Here is a 21,373-nt window from a genome sequence, read left to right on the forward strand (position 1 = left end):
AAATTAATGCTTTAGGAAGAGTTAAGAAAACCTAAGATACTTTTCATCAGAAAATCTACCCGTCTAATCATGATATACTGTAAATATGGGACAAATGTTTAGTAGCCTAGTTACAGTACTGTACATAATGGGGAATAAGCTGTACAATCACAATGTTTCAGATGTGATCTCATATCTACAGTAAAGGGACATTGTCTCTGACTGAACATTTCAAATAGGCTTTTCTACATAACCACACTGCATATTACGCTCTCACGGCATCTGGTAGTTTAGATGCTGAGTCCCAAATGGTACACTACTCCTTATATAGTGCACTACTACCAGGTCCCTGGTTAAAAGTAGCACACTATATAGGGAATGGGTTACAGTTTGGGACGCAGGAAGAGTTTTGGAGAGTTTTTTTTGCACTGAGCCAATGAATGTCGTTGATTAAAAAGGTTCAATGTGAGCATGTTTGGATACACACACTCGCATCCCACATGGCCCCCTATTCCCCATATAGTACACTACTTTTGACCAGGGCTCTGGTAAAAATAAGTACGCTATATAAGGAATAGGGTGCCATTTGGAACACAGTCATGAACATAAAGTATTTGATATCAAGAACACAGCTCATTAATATTAAATCAAGGAAATAATTAGCCGCCTAATTAATATTAAATCATGAATAATACAATTATGTCATTCATAATTAGGCAAGGCACCCACACATATCACTTCAAAATGTATATGCAGATAAAAATAGCCACCACATAGTTTCTACAAATAATATGAAAACAATGCTTATTGTGGTGAAGAATTTGAGCGTTCTAATTTTGTTCTGATACCAAGGTGTAGTGTCCACTCATAAAATACAATTTAAAAATATCATTCCAAAATGTTTAGATCATCTTCAGTACGAGCCTTTTGAGCCCTGAATACCTGGTAGTAAGGACTCCATTATGATGTCATGATCAGGTTGACTAGATGTTGATAAGGAAGGTTTGTTCATGTCTTTTTAGCAACGTCTTTTTCCTCAACCACAAAACCAGTTTACAACCAGAAAATGATGTCAATAAGACATATGTCCGCTGCGTATACTCTTTAGCGAGGCCCAAACGGCAACACATTCCCTCTACATACGGAATAGGATACCATTTGGGAAGCAACCTTTGAATAGTGATAGACAGCTGAAATAATAAACGGCCTCTGACCATCAGGTCAGACTGGTCCCAGTAGATAGACAGAAGTCCAGACAGAGACGTCAGACAGATGGGGCAGACTCACCTTCAGTCCCAGCAGTGCTCCTGAGTCTCGAGGTACACTTCCATCCTTCATCCGCTTGTTGAGCAGAATCCGCCCTATTAGGCGCTCCCCATCTTTGGAGGGCTGCCATGTCACTGGATGCTATAGGAACACACACAGCAACAACACACCTTGTGTTTCACAACTCATCCACACCAGATTCACTTCAATCACTTTAAAAAGACTTCCTCAGAAAAGTGTGTATCATGTGAAGGGTGGGGTGAGGTGGGAGGGTTTCACTTCATTTGACTTAATGAACGATCACACAAGCTCTGGTTTGTTATCTAATCTAGTGATTATAGCTCTGTCTCTATCCTTTCTATTTCAGATAATATAACCATTTTTTTCTTTTGGGATTAGTCGGATTGTCACAAGTAGATAAAAAAAGTTCATCAAAATCAATTAGATAACTGAAAAATTATTGTATCTACTGCATCACAGTTATACGTACTGTAGTTGAAGGCAAAATGGTAAAACAATGGCAAAATAAAACAATATTTACAATAACACAGCCCACCTTTTAAGCAGTGATTAGCTATGTCCATAAACATACTTCATGGAAGTACTTCAATCTGATTTTAGGTACTATTTTCACTAAAACGATTCTATTCACATTTTTCTAGGTATGTTATGATAAATGTATCACACAAAAGTGTTATTCAATGAACATTTTGCACATCCAATGCCAGGGCGTGTGTGATCCTGCCAACAGGGAAGAGGTAGAGAGCATTCAGCACCCCATGCAGGGTAAAACAGGCAAACCATCACGCCCTCCTCGTCACCGCAGAGCAGAAGCTCCACACAAACCATCTGAGAAAATCTGCCCTGTATCTAGAACATGTCACTTAAAACTCAGCCACATTGGCATCAAATCCAGTTGAGTTTGGATGAGTGTAGATTTTGTCTGATGGTCTGTGAGGGAGGCCTTAGCTGAAGGCAGAGGGAGGTTAAGACTGCACTCCACCACTCTCTGCCCTGCTACACAGCACTCCACCACTCTCTGCCCTGCTACACACAGCACTCCACCACTCTCTGCCCTGCTACACACAGCACTACACCTCCACAATGGAGCAGTTAGAAGCAGATGAAGAAACATGTAATTATGCAACAACAACAAAAAGAGGTGAACCGAAGTAGGATTTATGGGCGAAAACTCCCAAAAGAATAGAACAGCGCGATGATTAAGGCCAAGATGAAGAGAGATATTTAAAAAATGAAATCACAACAAACATGACAGTGGAAGGGAAAAAAAGAAAAACATAACTTTGTCTGTGCAAAACAAATCCAATCGTTCCTGTTATAAGTGCTTGGTTTACTTTTGGTATTAGACTGAGTGGAGCTCTAGGGGGATAATAACTTGACTAGGTAGTGTATGTTGGGAGAGGAAGGGTCATTCCAGTGAGGGACTAGAGGCCTGTGTCTGTGAGAGGTAGGTGTCGTTACCCTACTGTAACGTTACTAAGATGGCCGCTACAGTAACAATAACAAAACAGACAGAGCAACTAGCAACATGCAACTAGAGGAGTGGACATTGCTGTGTGCCATGACAAAAAGAGGGTTGTGTTTCAATGCTCCTGGATGGATCTTTATGCTGCCAGAGAGCCAACAGCAGAACAATAAAGAGGGTTTCCCCATCTCCTATTTCAGCAACACCCAGCAAGCTGCTGTCGAAAGGAAATCAATCTTATCAATTCCCTGGAATAATAATAAAGACGAAGTTCAAAGGAAAATCAATCAATTCAAATTTTTAAAAGAATAAACATGTCTACTATTTAACAATTAGTGACAGATAACAAAGACCGGAGGAGGTAGGTAAAGAAAACTAAAGAAAAAAAGAACAAAATGCAGATTTTTGGCTACATAGTCTCCAGTACCTTCTCACTATGGCTATGCTGATTGTCCTCGTTTAGGGTAGTGCTACTGCATGTGTCAACGCCAGAGTCTTTAACCTGGGGTTCGCACCATTCTGCGTCCTCTTCCAATGAGTGGCCCCCAAAGCGCACCATTTTCTTTTGCCTCTCAGATAAGGTGTTGTGTGTTGAGTCGGACAAAAATGCCTGCTCAATAGTTTTTCTTTTCCCCCTTTGACTGTCCCCTACAGGTGTGGGATAAAAAACAGAAAGAAAGAAGAAAACCCATGCGGAGGTGTAAATAAAACAAAGCAAACATGAAATGACAAAGGACTCTGAGAGGGGGAGGAGGGGAGGAGAGGGGTTAGGGGCAGGGCTCCGCATGTCTCACCAAAGACATTGGGGAGGCCTCGCTGCTATGCCATGACGCATGGTCCAACCAGTGGCCATCCAAATCTCCTGTGGGAGCCACACACACACACACACACACACACACACACACACACAAGAAAAGACAGCGAGAGGGAAAGGTGAGGACCACAGAACCCCAACGTACAGTGCTGACACACACACGCAGACACACACACTCACAGGTGAACAACAATAGCTCCTGTGAAGAGAGTAGAAACATACAGCCCACACACAGTAGATGGGCCTCCCTGAAGTCAATACTGTGACTACTATAAAAACTCATTCAGAACACAAGCACAGACCATTTAGGTTGTGTTAAGTCTTGGAACAATTCTCATTGGTTACAAGACCAAACCAGGCCCCACACTCTTATTCATAAATCATTCACTCATGTTGCCAGTCAAACCTCTTTTCCAATACATTCTATTGAAGCAAACTAGCCAAAGATATCGTTGTAACTCTCTGCAGTTGTAACTTTAAAGCATTCGACAGACAGAAATTCACATTGTTCAAATGAAGATAGCGTCCATGCGTCCTACTATCTTACCAGCCTGGGTCTGGGTGTGTGAGAGAGAGACATATTCCCTCAGCCCAGCAGGCCAGGCAGGGACTTCAGCAGTCAGGGAGAGAGTTCATCTTTTTCTCTGTCTGTGCTCTGTGTGTGCACTTTCTCCAATAAGGCTCAGTCAGTCTGTCTGTCTGTAACCTGTCTGATGTGGGTCAGGGGGATCGATGGAGACTGGCTCGCTCAGACAAACCAGCAACTAGTCCCTGAAACGCCCATCACTCTCACTTCTCTTCCTTTCCTCGGTCCTCCACTTCTCTCTCTCCTCCATCCACCCTCAACCCATCGCTCTCCCGATAGAGAGATCATCTTTAGATCCAACATGACTTCTGGACCTGCTTTCTAGAACGACATCATGTTGTTATAGACTTCAGCAGCGTTTCCTCTGGTTGATGATGGTAACTAAAAGAGTGAGAAGTAGTGAATGTTAAAGGCGGGATGGAAGTCTTCTCCGACAGAAGGAGAGGTACGGAGGGCTGAGGAGGCCCGTCGAGAGGATGAGTCATTTTGTAGCTTTCTTTCTTTGAAGTTAACATGAGATATTAGTGTCTGTCTCGCTCTCTGTCTGTCTCTCTCAGCCAACAGAAGATATACCAACACATGAAACATTCCAGATAAACACTCCTATTTAGTAGTACTATTAGCTTCCATAGGCCACTCATTTTACAACTCAATAAGACAAAAATTCGGCATCATAAAATTATTCATATTAAAAGCATACAGCGATGAAGTATGAGGTATGGCCAGCCAGGACACTGGATCTGTCTCCATTGCCGATTTGTCGATACATAGCTTGGCGTATGTACAGTATGCACTGTTAAAAAGAAAACTACTTTTTGGTCTAAGAGTTAGCTGAACTAAACAAAATGTGTTTCCCCAAAGTTAGCTCCAACTTGACAAAACGTAGGCAAAACTTCAGTCAATTTAAAATGTGTTTTTTCAAATATAAATTATTATTTGGGCATCTTAACTAAAGAAAAGCTGTGCAAATGTTAACACACACACAGCACTTTTAACACACAATGTTTTCAACTCACATATTTGATACCAGTGACATAAAGTCAGCAAAAAAAGAAACGTCCTCTCTCTGTCAACAGCGTTTATTTTCAGCAAACTTAACATGTGTAAATATTTGTATGAACATAACAAGATTCAACAACAGACATAAACTGAACAAGTTCCACAGATATGTGATTAATAGAAATTGAATAATGTGTCCCTGAACAAAGGGGAAGTCAAAATCAAAAGTAACAGTCAGTATCTAGTGTGGCCACCAGCTGCATTAAGTACTGCAGTGCATTTCCTCCTCATGGACTGCACCAGATTTGCCAGTTCCTGCTGTGAGATGTTACCCCACTCTTCCACCAAGGCACCTGCAAGTTCCCGGACATTTCTGTGGGGGGGCCCTAGCCCTCACCCTCCGATCCAACAGGTCCCAGACGTGCTCAATGGGATTGAGATCCGGGCTCTTCGCTGGCCATGGCAGAACACCGACATTCCTGTCTTGCAAGAAATCACGCACAGAATGAGCAGTATGGCTGGTGGCATTGTCATGCTGGAGGGTCATGTCAGGCTGAGCCTGCAGGAAGGGAGGAGGATGTCTTCCCTGTAACGCACAGCGCTGAGATTGCCTGTAATGACAACAAGCTCAGTCCGATGATGCTGTGACAGACCGCCCCAGACCATTACAGACCCTCCACCTCCAAAATCGATCCCGCTCCAGAGTACAGTCGTGGCCAAAAGATTTGAGAATGACACAAATATTAATTTCCACAAAGTTTGCTGCTTCAGTGTCTTTAGATATTTTTGTCAGATGTTACTATGGAATGCTGAAGTATAATTACAAACATTTCATAAGTGTCAAAGGCTTTTATTGACAATTACATGAAGTTGATGCAAAGAGTCAATATTTGCAGTGTTGACCCTTCTTTTTCAAGATCTCTGCAATCCGCCCTGGCATGCTGTCAATTAACTTCTGGGCCACATCCTGACTGATGGCAGCCCATTCTTGCATAATCAATGCTTGGAGTTTGTCAGAATTTGTGGGTTTTTGTTTGTCCACCCGCCTCTTGAGGATTGACCACAAGTTCTCAATGGGATTAAGGTCTGGGGAGTTTCCTGGCCATGGACCCAAAATATCGATGTTTTGTTCCCCGAGCCACTTAGTTATCACTTTTGCCTTATGGCAAGGTGCTCCATCATGCTGGAAAAGGCATTGTTCGTCACCAACTGTTCCTGGATGGTTGGGAGAGGAGCAATTAATTGCAATTCATCTGATCACTCTTCATAACATTCTGGAGTATATGCAAATTGCCATCATACAAACTGAGGCAGCAGACTTTGTGAAAATGTATATTTGTGTCATTCTCAAAACTTTAGGCCACTACTGTACAGGCCTCAGTGTAATGCTCATTCCTTCGACGATAAACACAAATCCGACCATCACCCCTGGTGAGACAAAACCGCGACTCGTCAGTGAAGAGCACTTTTTGCCAGTTCTGTCTGGTCCAGCGACGGTGGGTTTGTGCCCATAGGCGACGTTGTTGCCGGTGATGTCTGGTGAGGACCTGCCTTACAACAGGCCTACAAGCCCTCAGTCCAGCCTCTCTTAGCCTATTGTGGACAGTCTGAGCACTGATGGAGGGATTGTGCCTTCCTGGTGTAACTCGGGCAGTTGTTGCTGCCATCCTGTGCCTTTCCCGCAGGTGTGATGTTCACATGTACCGATCCTGTGCAGGTGTTGTTACACGTGGTCTGCCACTGTGAGGACAATCAGCTGTCCGTCCTGTCTCCCTGTCTTAGGCGTCTCACAGTGCGCACACTGCAATTCATTGCCCTGGCCACATCTGCAGTCCTCATGCCTCCTTGCAGCATGCCTAAGGCACGTTCACGCAGATGAGCAGGGACCCTGGGCATCTTTCTTTTGGTGTTTTTCAGTCAGTTGAAAGGCCTCTTTAGTGTCCTAAGTTTTCATAACTGTGACCTTAATTGCCTACCGTCTGTAAGCTGTTAGAGTCTTAACGACCGTTCCACAGGTGCATGTTCATTAATTGTTTATGGTTCATTGAACAAGCATGGGACACAGTGTTTAAACCCTTTACAATGAAGATCTGTGAAGTTATTTGGATTTTTACAAATTATCTTTGAAAAACAGGGTCCTGAAAAAGGGACGTTTCTTTTTTTGCTGAGTTTATATGATTTCATTGTGCATGTTCATTTACACAGTAATTGTTATTCAACATGTCCTCACCTGGGATTTGAACTCACAACCTCTTGGTTCACTGCATTCTGATCTTCCTGCTACGCCACCATGTCTGTGTCAATTATCAGTTCATCTGACTATTCTCTCATCATTGATTTGATTGACTTATTTCAGCAATTAATACCACTGCTGGCTTGCTTCTGAAGCTAAGCAGGGTTGGTCCTGGTCAGTCCCTGGATGGGAGACCAGATGCTGCTGGAAGTGGTGTTGGAGGGCCTGTAGTAGGCACTCTTTCCTCTGGTCTAAATAATATCCCAATGCCCCAGGGCAGTGATTGGGGACACTGCCCTGTGTAGGGTGCCGTCTTTCGGATGGGACGTTAAACGGGTGTCCTGACTCTCTGAGGTCATTAAAGATCCCATGGCACTTATCGTAAGAGTAGGGGTGTTAACCCCGGTGTCCTGGCTAAATTCCCAATCTGGCCCTCAAACCATCATGGTCACCTAATAATCCCCAGTTTACAATTGGCTCATTCATCCCCCTCCTCTCCCCTGTAACTATTCCCCAGGTCGTTGCTGCAAATGAGAACGTGTTCTCAGTCAACTTACCTGGTAAAATAACGGTTAAATAAAAATAAAATAAATAAATAAAAATTGTAGGTTTGTCAGTATAGTTGTCTAATGTTGGTGGGGTATATTAACCTGTTAAATGGTACTCCTGAATCACTATGATAAAATACATTTCATTCTTGAATGTACTTTTAACAGAGCTGAGATTTACTATGAATTGCAAAGTGTAGCAATGCAGGTGAAATCAGTCAGACACAGCCGTGGCAGAAAGATTGGAATGCTGTGAACCAAGAGGTTGTGAGATCAAATTCTAGGTAAGGACATGTTGAATATTAATTACTGTATAAATGAACATGCACAATGAAAACATGTGTCAAATATATACATTGAAAACGCTGTGTTTGTGTGTAACTAGTTACACAGCCTTAATTTTAGGTAAAATGCTCAAAATTGTTGTTCAGGTAACACTTGGACCGAAAAGTTGAGTGAACCAAAAATAGGCTGTGGAACCAGTTACTTAAGAATAATTAGCTGAAACAACTAGATTGTTTTTACAGTAAGCGTGTGCGAGTTCAAACGACACTATACAGTGTGCCCATACGTCTGCAGGCACAGGTAAGGTTAATAGAACCAGTGCATTTATGCAACCCAAAGCTGCACACATCATTTCCTTCGCATCACTTCCTGTGAAAAGAGAATAATCTAATGGAGCTATAAAGGACAGATCTCCATAAAGCAGTTAGCCTGGTGAATACATAACTCAATCTGGGAGAAGTCAGGGAATTCAGTTGGAAGAATATAAAAATAGCTTTATGCTGCATATGTTGTTAGGGTTGGGGGTTTGGGTAGGAGGCGAAGGGGGAGATCAGATATTCTCTCAATACCTCTCTAAATGTATAGCCTGATCTGTAGCTTTACTCTAGGGTTGCTATCAAGAGTGTTGAGGATCACGTCGTTGGAAGCTGAGTAAACAGTAAATCATTTCGACATTAATATTCATGAATATCTTTCAAGGCTGGCCGAGACACTGCATGGCAGAGCAAGGTCAGGTCCTCTCCAAAACAACCAGCCATCCTCCTCTTATCACCATCCCTACACCCCTCCCCGGGTCCTATCACAAGCCCTCCATCCCTTCCCGGGTCCTATCACAAGCCCTCCATTCCTTCACCCTTCCCCTGGTCCTATCACAAGCCCTCCATCCCTTCACCCTTCCCCTGGTCCTATCACAAGCCCTCCATCCCTTCACCCCTCCCCTGGTCCTATCACAAGCCCTCCATCCCTTCACCCCTCCCCTGGTCCTATCACAAGCCCTCCATCCCTTCACCCCTCCCCTGGTCCTATCACAAGCCCTCCATTCCTTCACCCTTCCCCGGGTCCTATCACAAGCCCTCCATCCCTTCACCCCTCCCCTGGTCCTATCACAAGCCTTCCATTCCTTCACCCTTCCCCTGGTCCTATCACAAGCCCTCCATTCCTTCACCCCTCCCCTGGTCCTATCACAAGCCCTCCACCCCTTCCCGGGTCCTATCACAAGCCCTCCATCCCTTCACCCCTTCACCCGTCCCTGTGGGTACTAAAACCACTTACTGTATACAGTTATGCCCAGTGATAAAACATTATGGAAGTCCCCAGACGGGCTATGCCCTCCATGACCCACTGGAACCAACAGCTGACAACACTCAACACTGATTACCCTCCCTGCCACACACACACACACACACACACACACACACACACACACACACACCGAGCTGCTGCTGCTGCCAGTCGCCATAAACACATTTTAGCATCGCTGCCTCTCCTCTCCCTGCCTCTCTTTGTCTCAGCTGCTGCAACCAAATGACTTTGCTATTGTGTCCATGATAGCCCCAAACAGCTCACGGCTTGCAATTCTAACAATCACAGATGATTAAATCCCACAGACATGTTTAAATCTCATAGACATGTTTAAATCTCATAGACATGTTTAAATCCCATAGACATGTTTAAATAACATAGACATGTTGAAATCCCATAGACATGTTTAAATCTCATAAACATGTTTAAATCTCATAGACATGTTTAAATCTCATAGACATGTTTAAATCTCATAGACATGTTTAAATCTCATAGACATGTTTAAATCTCATAGACATGTTTAAATCTCATAGACATGTTTAAATCTCATAAACATGTTTAAATCTCATAAACATGTTTAAATCTCATAAACATGTTTAAATCTCATAAACATGTTTAAATCTCATAGACATGTTTAAATCTCATAGACATGTTTAAACCTCATAGACATGTTTAAATCTCATAAACATGTTTAAATCTCATAGACATGTTTAAATCTCATAAACATGTTTAAATCTCATAAACATGTTTAAATCTCATAGACATGTTTAAATCTCATAGACATGTTTAAATCTCATAAACATGTTTAAATCTCATAAACATGTTTAAATCTCATAAACATGTTTAAATCTCATAAACATGTTTAAATCTCATAGACATGTTTAAATCTCATAGACATGTTTAAACCTCATAGACATGTTTAAATCTCATAAACATGTTTAAATCTCATAAACATGTTTAAATCTCATAGACATGTTTAAATCTCATAGACATGTTTAAACCTCATAGACATGTTTAAATCTCATAAACATGTTTAAATCTCATAGACATGTTTAAATCTCATAGACATGTTTAAATCTCATAAACATGTTTAAATCTCATAGACATGTTTAAATCTCATAGACATGTTTAAATCTCATAGACATGTTTAAATCTCATAAACATGTTTAAACCTCATAGACATGTTTAAATCTCATAAACATGTTTAAATCTCATAAACATGTTTAAATCTCATAGACATGTTTAAATCTCATAGACATGTTTAAATCTCATAGACATGTTGAAATCCCATAGACATGTTTAAATCTCATAAACATGTTTAAATCTCATAGACATGTTTAAATCTCATAAACATGTTTAAATCTCATAGACATGTTGAAATCTCATAGACATGTTTAAATCTCATAAACATGTTTAAATCTCATAGACATGTTGAAATCCCATAGACATGTTTAAATCTCATAGACATGTTTAAATCTCATAGACTGTCACGCCCTGATCTGTTTCACCTGTCTTTGCGATTGTCTCCACCCCCCCTCCAGGTGTCACCCATCTTCCCCTGTGTATTTATACCGGTGTTCTCTGTTTGTCTGTTGTCAGTTTGTCTGGTTTGTCAGGCTTACCAGCGTTTGTCCTGTCAGCGCCTGTCTTTTCCCAGTCTCTCTTTTTCTCGCTCTCTTGGTTTTGACCCTTGCCTGTCCTTACCCTGAACCCGCCTGCCTGACCACTCTGCCTGCCCCTGACCCTGCCTGCCGTCCTGTACATTTGCCTCTATTGCTGTAATAAACATTGTTACTTCGACACAGTCTGCATCTGGGTCTTACCTTATCCTGATATAGACATGTTGAAATCCCACAGACATGTTGAAATCCCACAGACATGTTGAAATCCCACAGACATGTTGAAATCCAATAGACATGTTGAATCCAATAGACATGTTGAATCCAATAGACATGTTGAATCCAATAGACATGTTGAATCCAATAGACATGTTGAATCCAATAGACATGTTGAATCCAATAGACATGTTGAAATCCCAGACATGTTGAAATCACATAGACACAGAACCGAAGCAGTGTGTTCAACTAAGCGTGAGTCCCTGGAACCGCAGTCATTCTCTCTCCAGCTCATCTGAAGCCTTTCATACACACTCACACACCATCCACCGCCACTGCCACGCCCCTCAGATCGGGGCTAGGCTACTGTTGTCCCAGTCTAGAGAATGTGGCCTTCCTCTGTTGCCTCTCTCTTCCTCCTGTTTTATTAACAGTGCCAACCACAATTGGGCCCTGATCCCAGGTGTGGCCCTGGTGAGGCCCGGTAAAAACCCAGCTGAGGTTGCTATAGCCAACAGGAAACTCATCATGGATGTAAATTGTGAGCATCAGCAGTCCCGTCCCCCCGTCCCGTCCCGTCCCGTCCCTTCCTCCCTCCCCGGCCCCCCCAGTTGGTTTCACTCGGGCCCGGCGCAGCAGGCGCGGAGGCCCACCACCAAAGTGCTGACTCAGGGTTCCGGCAGCAGCACAACGTGGGGAGGAGACAGCGGAGAAAGAGTTCATTGCCAGCAGGCTCTCCATCACTTTGACAACTCAATAGAAACCAGTGTAAACTATTAGTTGGATCATTAATTATTGATGCTGTTTTTACTACAATTTGGGGGGCGAGAGCAGAAAGAGAGAGAGAAACAGACAGAGATAGACAGAGGTGAAACGTTGTCTATGTTTAAACATAGTATCCATGATGTGAGGTAAAGGGAGCAGATTAGCAGTGTGGTTTGTGTCTGTGAAAGCAGATTGTCCAAAAACATCCAAGGTGTAGCAGGTTAAAGAGCTACAGAATAAATTATTATTTAGGCCATTTGTTTGTTTGTTTTACTTAAAAAAATTATAGTCAATGTACGGTTATTACAATGTAGAAACGCTCACTATAAAATTATTTGTTTATTTGTCTGGCATTGAACATATGAATGCCCTTTACTCAGCAGGAGGATGTTGGAATAGTCCTTGTCCTAACAGACAGAGCACCAAACCTACAGAACCAGACCAGCAATAGAGCTGTAATGAGAATCTCTCTCTCTCATCACTCTCCTTCTTTCTCCCCTCTCTTTCTCTCCCGCTCTTTCTCTCCCCCCCCCTATCCTTCTTTCTCCCCTCTCTTTCTCAACCGCTCTTTCTCTCTCCCCCCTATCCTTCCCTGTCTGTCTGTCTATCTGTCTGTCTGTCTGTCTGTCTGTCTGTCTGTCTGTCTGTCTGTCTGTCTGTCTGTCTGTCTGTCTGTCTGTGTCTGTCTGTCTGTGTCTGTCTGTCTGTCTGTCTGTCTGTCTGTCTGTGTCTGACTGTCTGTCTGTCTGTCTGTCTGTCTGTCTGTCTGTCTGTCTGTCTGTCTGTCTGTCTCCTCTCGTCTTTTCCCGTTTCTGTCCTGCCTGCACTATCATGAGGCGGCATGTCAGGAGATCAATACAGAGGAAAACAGAGGGAGAGGGATGTCACACTAAATCAGTCTCCCAGCCTCACTACCGACGGGCCAGCCAGGAGCAGCCAGGAGCTCAGGCCATTACTGATTGTACCTCCTCCCTCTCTCTCTCCCTCACTCCTTCCCTTACCTCCCTCCCAGACCCCCAGAGAGCCCAGGGTCAGAGAGCATGGCACGAGGTGTGTTTAACCTGCCATAACACAACCATCTATTCACCTCACCCACCTCGGCCTCCCTCCCTCCCTCCCTTCCTTCCTTCCAGGCCAGTCAAGCAGCTCACAGAGTGCACAACATAGCAGAGCCCTTCCAGACCAGTCAAGCAGCTCACGGAGTGCACTACATAGCAGAGCCCTTCCAGGCCAGGCCAGTCAAGCAGCTCACAGAGTGCACTACATAGCAGAGCCCTTCCAGGCCAGGCCAGTCAAGCAGCTCACGGAGTGCACTACATAGCAGAGCCCTTCCAGGCCAGGCCAGTCAAGCAGCTCACGGAGTGCACTACATAGCAGAGCCCTTCCAGGCCAGACCAGTCAAGCAGCTCACGGAGTGCACTACATAGCAGAGCCCTTCCAGGCCAGACCAGTCAAGCAGCTCACGGAGTGCACTACATAGCAGAGCCCTTCCAGGCCAGGCCAGTCAAGCAGCTCACGGAGTGCACTACATAGCAGAGCCCTTCCAGGCCAGACCAGTCAAGCAGCTCACGGAGTGCACTACATAGCAGAGCCCTTCCAGGCCAGACCAGTCAAGCAGCTCACGGAGTGCACTACATAGCAGAGCCCTTCCAGGCCAGACCAGTCAAGCAGCTCACGGAGTGCACTACATAGCAGAGCCCTTCCAGGCCAGACCAGTCAAGCAGCTCACGGAGTGCACTACATAGCAGAGCAGACCATAGTGCTGCTGACTGGCCACAGACGGACAGAAGGTGCTTTCTGACCTCTTTACTCTTTCCCTCAGCTTTCTCCCCCTCCGCCCAAGCTATTAGAATGTATGTTCTGCTTATCTGGTTACAGCTCGTCTTTCAACGTCACACTGGACTGACTGGGTGAAGGGAAAATGATGCTGGCCAAACGCCATTCCTGTTGCTAATCATTGAGCACTTGCTTACTAAGGTGTTTTAATGACAGACCGTATATAACCCCCCCCCATTACCTCCAAAATACAAAACCTTACATCCTATACCTCAGAAGCTCACCTCCCTCACCTCAGCAGTCCACATTCAAACTACTCTGTGACCCCACCACCACTGTGATCCTTAACATGACCTCCACAATACAATGTGGTGATTTCTTCATCTATCTGCGGTCTGTGGGTCTGTGTGAAACCTTGGAAAGCCCCCTCCATCCCACAGCATCAATAATGGAGCCAGTCTGTGCTAACCTAGCCATGTGCAACTTCCCTCCCTGTGTGAGGAAGAAAGTTACATAACACAGGGACTGGGGAATGTTGACTGCCTGGATTCTCCTCGTCCACCTCCTCCTCCTCCTCGTCCACCTCCTCCTCCTCCTCCTCTCCACCTGCGAAGCAGCTCTGTGTTCCTCCCCTGTCCTCTTTTCTCCTTTCCTCTTCTCTGTTGTTTTCTCCTCCCTCTCCTCCTCATCCGTCTTTCCTGTTTTTGACACCGCCAAGGTAAAAGCTCCCATAATTACAGATTTGACTAAATCTATTTGCAATTATGACGACTGTGGGCCTGCGTGGATTGAGTCAAGTGGCCAAACATCTTAAGGATAGCTTTGGATGTTAATTCTGTACAAAAATGGGGTTTAACAATGTGTGTGTGTCAAGGGGAGCATTTAGTTCCGAAAAACTACCCTTTGTCTATAACCATTGTCCTGTTGTAACAAATATGTGGGAAGGCTAGAGGACAGGGAAGAGTCTGTGTGTTGCTATTTAGCATGTACAGTAGTTGTCTGTAGGAGTAGTGGAGATCTGAAATACAGGCCTTCAACCCTTACAGATGTCTTACAATATAACACCTATCCTGTTCAGAATCCTATCCTATAGTGTTGAAGGGAAACCGACAAAATGAGGTTGATTCATGTTGATATTTGCCAACCATTTAGTGAAGGTTGGCATTTATTGTCATGAGTCTTGCCCAAGAGGCAGCTCTGCAGAGTGGTCACTAGCTGGCACAGCCACAAAGTCATCAAATCTGATTTTAAACCTAACCCTAACGCATAACACTAACCTTAAATTAAGACCAAAATGCAGTTGGCCTATCTAGCGTAAACCACTGAAATCTACCTCCAGGGCAAGACACATGACAATAAACGTCAACATGACTATTTAGTGGAGGATCCTAACGTTCAGCTTTTCTTCAAGAATAACATACAGTGCATTTGGAAAGTATTCAGACCCCTTGAATTTTTCCAAATTTTGTTACAGCCTTATTCTAAAATGGATTAAATTGTTTTTTTCCATCATCAATCTACACACAATACCCCATAATGACAAAGCAAAAACAGGTTTCTAGAAATGTTTACAAATGTATAACAAATTTAAAAAAGTGAAATATCACATTTGCATAAGTATTCAGACCCTTTACTCAGTACTTTGAACCTTTGGCAGCGATTACAGCCTCGAGTCTTCTTGGGTATGACACTAAAAGCTTGGCACACCTGTATTTGGGCAGTGTCTCCCATTCTTCTCTGCAGATCCTCTCAAGGTTGGTCAGGTTGGATGGGGAGTATCGCTACACAGCTATTTTCAGGTCTCTCCATAGATGTTCGATTTGGTTCAAGTCCGGGCTCTGGCTGGGCCACTCAAGGACATTCAGAGACTTGTCCCGAAACCACTCCTGCGTTGTCTTGGCTGTGTGCTTAGGGTCATTGTCCTGTTGGAAGGTGAACCTTCGCCCAGTCTGAGGTCCTAAGTGCTCTGTAGCAGGATTTTATCAAGGATCTCTCTGTACTTTGCTCCGTTCATCTGTCCCTCAATCTTGATTAGTCTCCCAGTCCTTGCCGCTGAAAAACATCCCCACGGCATGATGCTGCCACCACCATGGTTCACCGTAGGGATGGTGCCAGGTTTCTTCCAGGTGTGACACTTGGTATTCAGGCCAAAGAGTTCAATCTTGGTTTCATCAGACCAGAAAATCTTGTTTCTCATGGTCTGAGAGTCCTTTAGGTGCATTTTGGCAAACTCCAAGTGTGCTGTCATGTGCCTTTTACTGAGGAGTGGCTTCAGTCTGGCCACTCTCCCATTTCTATTTTTTTACCTTTATTTAACTAGGCAAGTCAGTTAAGAACAAATTTGAATGTTCAATGACGGCCTAGGAACAGTGGGTTAACTGCCTTGTTCAGGGGCAGAACGAAAGATTTTTTACCTTGTCAGCTCAGAGATTTGATCTTGCAATCTTTCAGTTACTAGTCCAATGCTCTAACCGCTAGGCTACCTGCCGCCCATAAAGGACTGATTGGTGGAGTGCTGCAGAGATGGTTGACCTTCTGGAAGGTTCTCCCATCTCCACAGAGGAACTCTGGAGCTCTGTCTGCGATGACCATTGGGTTCTTGGTCACCTCCCTGACCAAGGCCCTTCTCCGCCGATTCCTCAGTTTGGCCGGTTGGCCAGCTCTAGGAAGAGTCTTGGTGGTTCCAAACTTCTTCCATTTAAGAATGATGCAGACCACTGTGTTCTTGGGGACCTTCAGTGCAGCAGAAATGTTTTGGTACCCTTCCCTAGATCTGTGCTATGACACAATCCTGTCTCAGAGCTTTACGGACAATTTATTCGACCTCATGGCTTGTTGTTTGCTCTGACATGCACTGCCAACTGTGGGACCATATATAGACAGGTGTGTACCTTTCCAAATCATGTCCAATCAATTACATTTTCCACAGGTGGACTCCAATCAAGTTGTAGAAACATCTCAAGGATGATCAATGGAAACAGGATGCACCTGAGCTCAATTTCAAGTCTCATAGCAAAGGGTCTGAATATTTACATAAATAAGGTATCTGTTTTTAATTTTTAATACATTTACATAAATAAATAAAAAACAGTTTTCGCTTTGTCATTCTGGGGTATTGTGTGTAGATTGAGGAGGGAAAAAAATGTACTTGATCAATTTTAGAATAAGGCTGTAACGTATGAAAATGTGGAAAAAGGGAAGGGGTCTGAATAGTTTCCGAATGCACTGTATATTTCGATTTTTGCAGCTTTATATCTGACAGCAGCTAATGGGGATCCATAATAAATACAAATACAAATAATAACTATGCCTGTTTCACTTTCAAGCAATGTGAAAGGGACCATGTAAAGGGACAGACTCACATCAGTCAGTCCTTCACAGTCATCCAAAGGAGACAGAGACACCACACAGGGAAATAACCCTTGAGTGTAGATGTGCCATACAGTCTGCTTTAGAGGGGAATCTATATAGGTCACTCCTCAGAAACAGCTCTACAAACACTTGGAAACGCCTTTGGAAGCGGTCTGCCTTTTTAAAGGACTAATATGGAAACCACAAAGCCAGCCCTCCCCCAGTGTAGCAATGCTTTCAGCACGGTGACCACTCCTCCGCCGGCCCAGGCCTAATCTCTCTATCTGGGACTGTGTCCTTAACGTTATGACATCACCAGAGGGCGAGGCTGGTTCGATCGTTCAGAAGCATTGTGGTACAGTAGTATGAGATGAATAGTAGTATGACCTTATAATTCATAACAACTATCTGCCTGCATCTAGAGGAGAGGGAGCTAGTAGCGAGGGACTAGGAGTTAGGGGCTAGGCGTTAAGGACTAGGAGTTAGGGACTAGGAGCTAGAAGTAAGCCATTCAAAAACCATTTGATCTCCAAACTTCCACTCAGCCCAACCCAGCTCACGACTCGACTCCACTGTCTACTCCAATCCCATCCCGTCCTCCCTGGCTGATCCAACGGAGTTTAGTTGTTGTGCAGGGGGAATCCTACTGGCCTCACAAGTCGCCTGATCTCGCGACCTTATCAGTGCAAGGAACCATTCATGTTAGCGTGCAAGATCACGCGGCTTGTAAGGCTAGAATCCTACAGGGAGAAACCCTAATTATTCTACCACTTTTAATTACATTTGCCGTACCTTCATTAATTAATATGCAGGACTGATGACATTGTTCAACCAGAGGCCGTTCAAAAGCAGCATCACAGACTAACCCACAGACACAGACAGACAGACGGACTCCCTATAGGCTGAATGACTGGAACAGCACATCACCCCTGGCCCTGATGCTATTGGAGTGAGCCGCCCAATACGCACAAACACACACATGCAAGCACACACTTACGCACACACACTTTGGGACAGTTTTTCGAAGTGTGTGTGTTTGTGTGTGCGTGCGTGCCTGTGCCACTGTAAAAGTACAGTATCACACTACAATTACATATATCATCACTGTCCTTCCTTTCTCTCTCCTCTGTTTATCTCTCTCCTCTCCCTCTCTCCTCCCTCCTTTCCATCTTTTTCTTTCTCCTTCTCATCTCTCCTCTCGCTATCTCTCGATCTCTCCCTCTATCTACGTTATATACAGTAATATAGAGTCCGTTACATCAGATTGAATGTGTGAAACAGAAGTGGTAGCCAGGCCCTGCAATGTGTGCTACAGGAGGACAGAGACAGGATAAAGTATCTAGATCAGCAGCCCAACACACACACACACTCTTGCATAGACATTTACACACATCTGGCCAAGCCCTGTTGACATAATAAGCTCCCTCCACGCAGTTGCTGTACAGTGTGGAATAGACTTGACACACACAAAACAGAACAGATCACGTAACAAAGACACAGACAGACAATAGACTGTGAGGAAATAAAAGGTTAGTTTTTAAGCGACAGCTCATTAAGATCAAATTCCTATCATAATCTACATATCATATTATTATAAATGAGACCACGAGGCCTATATTAAAACACATGTATTCAGATACACTGACTGCGCTCCCTAAAACCAAAATCAAATAGTCACAAGCCTGACAATACAGAACATATTCAGAACATCTGGTATTGTTTTCATGGATAAACGTTGTAGTTTCCTTCATATAATTAAGGGCGACTGAGAAGAGAGTTGTGATGGTATGGTGCTCATTACTCATCAATGGCACTCAGTCCTCTGTACTGAACATATGGAGCTAGCAGACTACTGTCGTACCACTAACTCACTGAATATGGAACGGTGGTAATTAGTCAATAAACATGTTCAACATGAGCTGACAGTGACACTGAATACACTTCCCAATGAATAATGCAAAGGTGATTTGACTATCCCTGACATAACTCGGTGCTTCCCAAATGGCACTCTATTCCCTATATAGTGCACGAGTTTTGGCCAGAGCCAAAAGTATATTCCCTATATAGAGCAATACAATATAGGGAAAGGGTTGCCTTTTCAGATTTTCCCCTAGTAAAAGAGAGAGCCCTACAAAGTAGTGCACTATAGGGAATAGGTTGCCTTCTCAGATTGTCCCCTAGTGTACAGCATGAGAGTTGAAAGAGAGAGAGCAGGAGGAAGAGTGTTCCTACCTTTCTCACTGACAGACTCACTCTCTATCTCCACGTCCTCACAGCTGGTGTACTCCGGCGTGGTGGCCAGTTCCTCCTCCGAGCTGCTCAGGGACACCTGCCGCATCTTACCCCCCTTTTTGGTTTTGTGGGGCTTTGGTGGCGGCGGCCTGATGGACTCGGACTGGTCAGAGCTCAGAGAGTCGTTCCTCAACATGGTGTCCATCTTCTCCCTCTTGGTCTTCCTGACAGCAGAGCTGGGGTCCAGATAATCATGACCCCTGAACCCTATTGGCTCCCCTGGCCCCCGCCTCATGTCCCCTGACCTGTCCCCCAGCACGGGGCTGCGGTGTGGGGTGGGGGGGCTGTGGTTGGAGGTCCGGTGGTGGCCTCCAGGGGTGGGGGAGTTTCTGTCCATGGAGTAGGAGCGTTGGCCCACCATGGGCGGCCGGCGCTCGGTCAGCTGCTGTCTGGACAGGCGGATAGGTCCCTGGGGCTCGTCCTGCTCCGTGTAGGCTAGAGACACATCACTGTGGCGCCTCTCGTGCCTGGCCCGGCCCACCTCAGCATGCATCCTCATTTGCTCCTCGTAGGGCTGGGGCTTGACGGGGTAACGGGCCAGGTTGGGGTCGGAGCGGTAGCGTGTCTGGTACTCCTCCTGGCGCTGGCGCTGCAGCTCGTACTCACTGGGCTGCCCGTCTAGAGGGTAGGGCCCGTCCTGGTCCAGAGGGTAGTCCTCCTGGGAGCGCCAGCGGCCACGCCCACCACGGTACTCCCCCCGCGCCGCCTCAGCGTCTCGGTACCTCCGTGGGGCCCCACGCCGAGGGTCCCCATCCCCGTAGTCGGACGGTGATCTGGGCATGGTGCCGTCCCCCGGGGCATACTGACCCCGCTCCTCCCTTTGGTCGTATTTTTGGTTTGTGTCCCTGGATGCTGATGGGCTTCGTTTCCTGTCCGTCAAAGAAAGAGACTGTTAGTGAGCGGGTCAAGCAGGAAGGAAAATTCTCTGAGTCAGAAGAGGGTTTTAAAAGGCTGTATATTATATTATAGAATCACACTGAGCTTGAGTATCATTATATAACCAGTATAAAAACTCACTGATGCTTAGGATGAAAGATCTACAGGGCTTTCTGCTCTGCTTACCTGCCTTCTAAACCCACTCCAAACATAGCAGTTCCCTAGACAGGGTAGCCACCATAGTGTGTGTGTGTGTGTGTGTGTGTGTGTGTGTGTGTGTGTGTGTGTGTGTGTGTGTGTGTGTGTGTGTGTGTGTGTGTGTGTGTGTGTGTGTGTGTGTGTGTGTGTGTGTGTGTGTGTGTGTGTGTGTGTGTGTGTGTGTGTGTGTGTGTGTATACACTCCACACTGCGTGGGCCTCATAGACGGCTGATGAAAGGCTTAGCTACAGTAGCTGTCACATAACAGGGCTGGAGCTGGGGGGGGTTGAGCTGGAGATTTGGGAAGAAGACTCCTGCACTTCTTTGACTCTCTTCACTAAAAATAGGAGCCCTAAGATGGCAGCCAGACCCAAAGACAAGATATCCCTGAAAAGGCAAGTCACTTTTCAGAAACCAAGCAGAATTTTAAAAAGTCTCAAAACAGGAAATAGTTTCACCATCACAACTGATGTTATTTCTGTACGGAGTCACAGTCTGTACAAATACATTCAACATGATATTCTACCGGTACACTATTATCTATTGATCTATAATATGTTTCCATTTCCTCTTGGTTACTATGTGGATACTATAGGTCATCTTTCATATTCATGTTCATTCTATCTGATTACTGTGTTGGTGTAAAGTGGATAAATGATGATTATTGCAATGCATTTCATACAGCTAGATGGCACATGATTAACGGCAGACGTTCCCTAAGTATGGCCAGTTTGTGTTTTCAAATTAAAAGTGTGTTTGTGTGTGTGTGTGTATGTGTGTGC

The 21,373-nt window shown here is 44.7% G+C and overlaps 1 protein-coding gene across 31 annotated transcripts in view; it reads right to left on the reverse strand.

Annotated features, from left to right (window-relative positions):
* LOC129857558 (regulating synaptic membrane exocytosis protein 2-like) overlaps positions 1 to 21,373 on the reverse strand; it is a 212,825-nt gene that overhangs the window by 91,098 nt on the left and 100,354 nt on the right. For 22 of the 31 annotated variants that reach the window (XM_055925951.1, XM_055925920.1, XM_055925918.1 and 19 more), the window contains 3 exons: positions 19,458 to 20,386; positions 3,159 to 3,379; positions 1,267 to 1,386 (listed from right to left, as the gene is read on the reverse strand). In XM_055925951.1, coding sequence (XP_055781926.1) covers positions 1,267 to 1,386; positions 3,159 to 3,379; positions 19,458 to 20,386 — 1,270 coding nt within the window. Of the gene's footprint in view, positions 1 to 1,266; positions 1,387 to 3,158; positions 3,380 to 3,525; positions 3,594 to 19,457; positions 20,387 to 21,373 lie in introns of those variants that run through there. The other 9 variants (XM_055925940.1, XM_055925939.1, XM_055925941.1 and 6 more) reach the window with 2 other exon arrangements.

The sequence above is a fragment of the Salvelinus fontinalis genome, chromosome 6, assembly GCF_029448725.1.
Source record: "Salvelinus fontinalis isolate EN_2023a chromosome 6, ASM2944872v1, whole genome shotgun sequence".
In the NCBI taxonomy this organism is placed as follows: Eukaryota; Metazoa; Chordata; class Actinopteri; order Salmoniformes; family Salmonidae; genus Salvelinus; species Salvelinus fontinalis.